Source organism: Primulina huaijiensis, chromosome 14 (genome assembly GCF_012295235.1).
Source record: "Primulina huaijiensis isolate GDHJ02 chromosome 14, ASM1229523v2, whole genome shotgun sequence".
Lineage (NCBI taxonomy): Eukaryota > Viridiplantae > Streptophyta > Magnoliopsida > Lamiales > Gesneriaceae > Primulina > Primulina huaijiensis.
The window spans coordinates 7386519-7392671 of NC_133319.1; the positions used below are offsets into that span (position 1 = coordinate 7386519).

The 6153-nt window shown below is 39.5% G+C and overlaps 1 protein-coding gene across 1 annotated transcript; it reads right to left on the bottom strand.

The window, feature by feature from the left end:
* Positions 1–4885: 4885 nt before the first annotated feature.
* LOC140957946 (uncharacterized) lies at positions 4886–5938 on the bottom strand. The gene is made up of 2 exons (XM_073415367.1): positions 5605–5938; positions 4886–5418 (listed from the first exon to the last, which is right to left on the bottom strand). Exons 1-2 carry the CDS (start codon positions 5936–5938, stop codon positions 4886–4888), a joined length of 867 nt encoding a protein of 288 aa, XP_073271468.1.
* Positions 5939–6153: the final 215 nt, after the last annotated feature.

Here is a 6153-nt window from a genome sequence, read left to right on the forward strand (position 1 = left end):
AATTAATATTTAATTACCAAACAACAACGATTAATTAATCATGTAAACAGCGAAAACGAGTTTAAAACGTTCATTTGGGTCTACCGAAATTTCGGCATGACCTCCCCGTAAGTAAGACATCCCAAAAATTTGAAAACACAACAACATCAATATAAGCTCTAAAATAGGGTTTTTTTATAATTAATTTAAATTTTAAAATTTAATTCAAAAATAATGTAAATTTTTTTTTTCAAAAATACTGCAATCCGTGCTTACGAAGCACGGACCATGCTTACGTGGAGCAGCCCATGCTTCACGCTTGAGCGTCCGCGCTTACGAAGCGCGGATGCTGCTCCACGTTGGAGCGTCCGCGCTTCGTAAGTTTTTACGCTGCAACATGGGAGCATGAGGTTTCAACCTCCTTTTCTTACATCCATTATCCCTCGGTCAATAAATTTCTTCTCTTCATTTTCTCTTCCTTGTTCATTCTTTTACCCATCCATTTTCATTTCTCCATTTCTCTGTGTATCGCAAGTTCTCAAATCCTCACTGAAAAACTGTTGACTATCGTAGAACGATTTTTAGAAGATTGACAGCTTATTTAAGAATGGGAGATAATCAAGCTCCTGAAGATCCCAGTGTCCTCTATTTACAAGCGACACATATGTCGTCACAAGTTTCTTCCGTAAAAGTTGATGATATTGTCAAAGTGAAGAGGTCAGAAAATTTGATTTGGAAGTAATACACCGATAATTACATACACAATCGTGTGCTTGCATACTTGAATGATATGAGTTTTTATGGAGTTTTAGAATGTGGCTCACAAGTTTTTGATAATCATTTTATTACTGCTCTTGTTGAACGTTTGCGACACGAGATACACACTTTTCATTTTACATGTGGTGAAGCAACAGTCACGTTATAAGATGTTTCAATAATTTGGGGTCTAAAAATTGATGGTGAAGCAGTCACTGGAACAGATGTGTCACATAAAGTTGAGGAGTGGCAACACATCTGTTTGGATTTGTTGGGATTTCTTCCATAATCATTACATTTGAAAGGTGGCCATTTGTCTATGACTGTACTACACGATCATTGCATGTCTAACCCTGTTAATGATGATACTTCAGAAGTAGATGTAGTGAAATATACTCGTTGTGTATCGTTAATGATTATTGGAGGAATAATGTTTCCCGAATATCAAGGAAGGTCTGTTAGACTAATATTTTGCAACTGTTACGTGATATTTATAACGTCAAGTCTTATAGTTGGGGTAGTGCAGTTTTAGCATTTCTATACCGTGAGTTGTGTAACGCGTCACGTATAGAGAAGACTACAATGACTGGACCTTTATATATCTTGCAGGTATACTTAATGTAATGTGATTATTTAACACAATGTTTTTGTTAATTGTGTTGATCTATTTTTATTATTGTAAGCAGATATGGGCATGGAGCAGGATTAAATGTGTTAACCCCGATCGAGATGGGTTAACATTAGTTGTACCTCCCGTTGATCCGGATGCTATTATACCAGTTTCTCCATATGGTGCACAGTAATATTTAAAAATTATTGTGGTAATATCATATATATCTCGTATAAATTTTTGATATGTAATTAATTGTGTTTGTTAAATTGAAGGTGGAAAATTGGATTTAGTTACACACATTTGCCAACACATGCTGTAAGAATCATCAGGAATTATTTAGATCGTATGAATTATAATGATGTATTATACAATTTTAATATTTAATAGTGATTAAATGAAGATTATTTTTATTTTGATTACATGAATGTTTAATTTGAACAATTCTATTTTTTACAGTTTAATTGGATCGTTTACCAGAAGAATGACATAGATGTGAAGACGATCATTAATTCATACGACAACAAAATATGGCGATGTGTTTGTCCTCTTATATGCTTTGACATCGTGGAGATGCATCGTCCTAATAGGGTGATGCGACAATTCCGAAGATGACAATCAATTCCAGTGGCTGCCGTGGACAATGATGATCTGCATAATATCACGAGAATAGGTCATCGAAACACCAATTGGAGAGATTATCATCAAAATTCAATTGACTTGTGGAATAGTAGGTTGAGCTATGTTGCTAAAGGGGTACGTCACGGGCGATCGATGCAAACTGACGAAGACTACTTCCAATGGTATAATCGAATAATTGTACGCACCATATCACCTACAGTTAATGTCGTTGGTTTTCAACCATATCCGTACAATACTTTAGTCGGACAATTTATTGGCCAACAAAATTTCAGTACGCCTTCTCCTTTTTCGCATCAGTCATCATTGGGGTGGGGAAGTGATATGGTTAACCAACCAACTGGGTTTGCAGGAATCTTTACTACTATTCCGTCTACTGAGTTGAATATTGCAGGAACCTCTACTACTCAACCTGGTTTTTTAAGTTATTCAGGGATAGCTGACTTTCGTTCGTTTGGTCAGCAGGATTTTCAGACTCCGTCTTGGTCGAACATACACAGTTTTAAAAATTTGCTTAATGTTGGTCCGAAACATCTTGTATATGACATTCGACCACAGAGGGATGTTATTTCACCTATCACATTTTCAAGTTATTCGAATGAGGAAATTCCTGAAGATGTAGGGTTGCGTAGAGGTACTAGAAGATGCAATCCACCTGATTGTGGAATAGGGAGCCATTTGTTTCATTGTAATTATGACAATGATTCTTTGAGTTGATTGTAACTATATCATTTCTATTGTTGTACCGTTTGTATCGTTCCATCGTCGAAATTGTATTTTTTCTACAGTATACTGATCATAAGCGAAAGATAAGCGGAACATAAGATGGAAAAAAGCTGAAGTGCTGAAAATAGACAAAGATACACAATAAAACAAAGCCCGAATCAAACATATAAACAAGCACGTCCAAAAAATGTTTAAAAATTTACACATCCCAAGACAACAAAATAAACAATCGAAAGATAAGATGAAAAAAACATAAGTGACGTCTCTGTCCTTAGATTTCTTGTTCTTCGTTTCGTGCTCATATGCGAAACGTAAATTAAAATTAAAGAAGCCCAAACTTTAATACATGCAATGTCTCCAATGAATAAAAGAATGAGATCAAATACCTCATTCATTTACCATTAGGATTCGTTGATCACGGCTCATCCTCGTCATTCTCTAGTGGTGGCATTTCCGATGCATCCCCTTGCTGCTGATAGTCATAATGAAAATGGAAGAGGAGAATGAACGACGGAGGTGGAGGGATGGTCCCTGGGTCAACACTCACGTGGACTAGCATTGTGCGCATCATGGACTCGACATAGCCCAAATGTTCATTGACGTTCACGTTGACTTGCTCCTGATGAGCATTGAAGCCAAGAGTCTCATCCAGTTTGTCGTTTTGGGACCGCCTACTGGGCTGTGGGCGACTCGGGGCGGTGGTGCTCGATCCACCTGTATCTCTCTCATGAGTGGGGAAGTCTAACTGTCGTTTCGTGTACTTTCGCTGCAAGTCTTCTGCACAAATGGGCTTCATTGGTTGAATCTACTCCTCATCATCACGGAACACAACCCATGCCCTCACACACAACTCTGATATGATAGTGGGAAAGAAAAGCCTGATATGTCTATTATGCACGCTCATCATGATTTGAGAATTGATGAGCTTTCCCACATTGATGTTGTAACCCTCATCTAACGCATATAGCACCACGGCCCGTTCTTTTTGTACTTCACTCTTGTGCGAGACCGGCATCATTCTCCTTGCCAAAAAAAATACCAAAGGGCAATATCGGCCGTCAAATATTGCTCATCAAAACAACTAGGTGACCCTCCTACTGGTTTCCAGATCGTCCCAGCATGACACAGTTTGTCGATTATCACAGCGTAATCCGGGGCAGCAACCAAAGCCTGGAAGGCAGAATCATCGACCTTGGGCATTTCTAATAACGTATTGATAGTACCCAAATCAAACGACACAAGTCTAACCCGAACAAAGGCTGTCATCCGTCCTCTCCCCTGCATTTGCATAAAATTCTCACACCACTGATACCACCGCCGCGTTAGGTTGAGCCCCAAAATTTTCCCATCCCTGCATCTCCAACCCCACAAGAGGCCCTACGTATCGATCCTTCCTTTGCTTACGAAATCCCCGCTAGGTAATCGAGTTTCTATGAATTTTTTCATGTTCATACCGAGCCCTAGCCGCCTCATTCACAAATCTACTTCTATCAAAGAAAGAAGAAGAGGAAGAACTAGGATTACCTTTCGACTTCTTAGGAGTCATGGTGATAGGAACTGCAGGTGGTGAAGTGTGTTGAAGAAGATGACCGGAGAATAAGATAAGGGGACGGGGAATTTGTATTGAGAGATTATAGATAAGGAGATTTTAGAAAGGGGAATTTTGAGTTAGGGATTTGAGAGAAAAGGGGAAGGGCAAATTGTGTGTAGACAAGGTGGGAGGGGAAATAAGGTGGAGAGATTGGAATGGGAGGGGTGATTGGTGAGCGGCTTTATAGCCGCTCGCACCCGAGAGATAAAGGATTACCGCTCGAGCGCGAGCGGCACTGAGAAAAAAATTTATCCCGCGCCTCTCGCGCTCGTGCGGTACTCTATTACCGCTCGGGTGCTGCCGGGACTGGAAATATTTTCCAGTCGCTCGCGAACGCGAAGATTATTCCCCACTTTTTTTAAAAAAAAATTCAACAAATAAATGTAAAAAAAACGATGTATAGAAATTAATTCTCATTAAAAATTTAAAGCGTTATTACATAATAACAAAAGACTTCATCGATGTTGTCTATCTCTAGAAACCGCTGTGTCCATCTCATTTCTCAATCGAATTGTTCTGTCTCTACCAACTCTTCTTCTTTCACGTCTAACCGGGTTGTGGTGCAACTCGAAAGTTGGAGGATTCTAGTATCGCTCATCTGCAAGAGGTTGAAATATGCCCTCGTACGTTGCTAAGTACTCAGATATGTTATACCAGGGCTGTACAAGTGTCGTGGGATACAAGGAGTGCCACTTAGCAGTGCAAATAGCATGGGAACATGGGATGCCAAAAACCATCCATTTACTACATGAACAATCACTCGTTGATAACTTGACCACCTGCATATGTTGCCCAAGACTTGGTCTTCCTAAAGTTGCAACCGAAGCAGTTTGGTCACGTACATCGTATTTGGCAACATGATGTTCACTAGATTTTCTCGCCCATTTCTCATACTTCCTACATGCATAATCTGACCACAGTTGATTTTCTTGAACCATACGACCACCTCTTGTCACACGTTCAATGAAATATTGTATGCACCTCAGAAGTGTCAAGTGTACTATGGCAGATATAGGAAGTCTACGAGAATCCTTCAACACACTGTTTAAACACTCCGACATATTGGTTGTCATCATCCCACGACGCCAACCACCGTCATGAGCCAAACTCCATTTTTCTTTCGCAATCCCAGCCAGATATCGGTGCTCCAAAATGTTTTTTTACTTGATCGCCTCCATTATTGATTCGAACTTACAAATTTGATTTTGTGTGCCTGCCGCCCAGCATAAATCTTTCAAATGAACGTCTTTGAATTTAGCGTTGAAGTTTGAACACACATGTCTCAAACAAAAACGATGCACACCGTAAGGATGTTGAAAATATGGTAGAACTTCAGTTGCGCCCACGATTCCCTTATGCCTATCAGAAATAAGACAGATACCATTTTGACCACGAACAACATGTCTTCCTAGGTTCTCCAAGAACCATTTCCAAGAATCTGTTGTCTCTTCTTCCACAATAGCAAATGCTAGCGGTAGAACTTGATTGTTCGCATCCAGAGTGACACCGATCAACATTTTGTGCTTGTATTTAGTGTACAAGTGTGTACCATCGACACTTATTATTTTCCGACAATGCCGAAACCCATCAACACACGGCTTGAATGCCCAGAAAACATAGTTCAGTGTCTTACTCATTTTAGTGTTGGCTCTGAGATGCTTCTACTCCACAGCTGTTCCCAGATTATATTTGAACAAAGCACACATATATTTGGGAAGTAATTGAACGGAGCTCTCCCAAGTACCATAAGCAATTTCCATAGCACGTTTCAAACTTCGCCATGCCTTCGTGTTCGAGATTTGATATCCATATTTATCTTTGACATTTTTGATGATATAGTTTGAAAGGATCG

What these genes read in the sequence shown, in the direction of transcription:
- LOC140957946 (XM_073415367.1), bottom strand. Translation starts at nt 5,938, where the DNA reads ATGAGTAAGACACTGAACTATGTTTTCTGGGCATTCAAGCCGTGTGTT. An exon ending in ATATTTTCAACATCCTTACG is followed by an intron (nt 5,419 to 5,604) that starts GTGTGCATCGTT and finishes GGATTGCGAAAG; the next exon opens with AAAAATGGAGTTTGGCTCAT.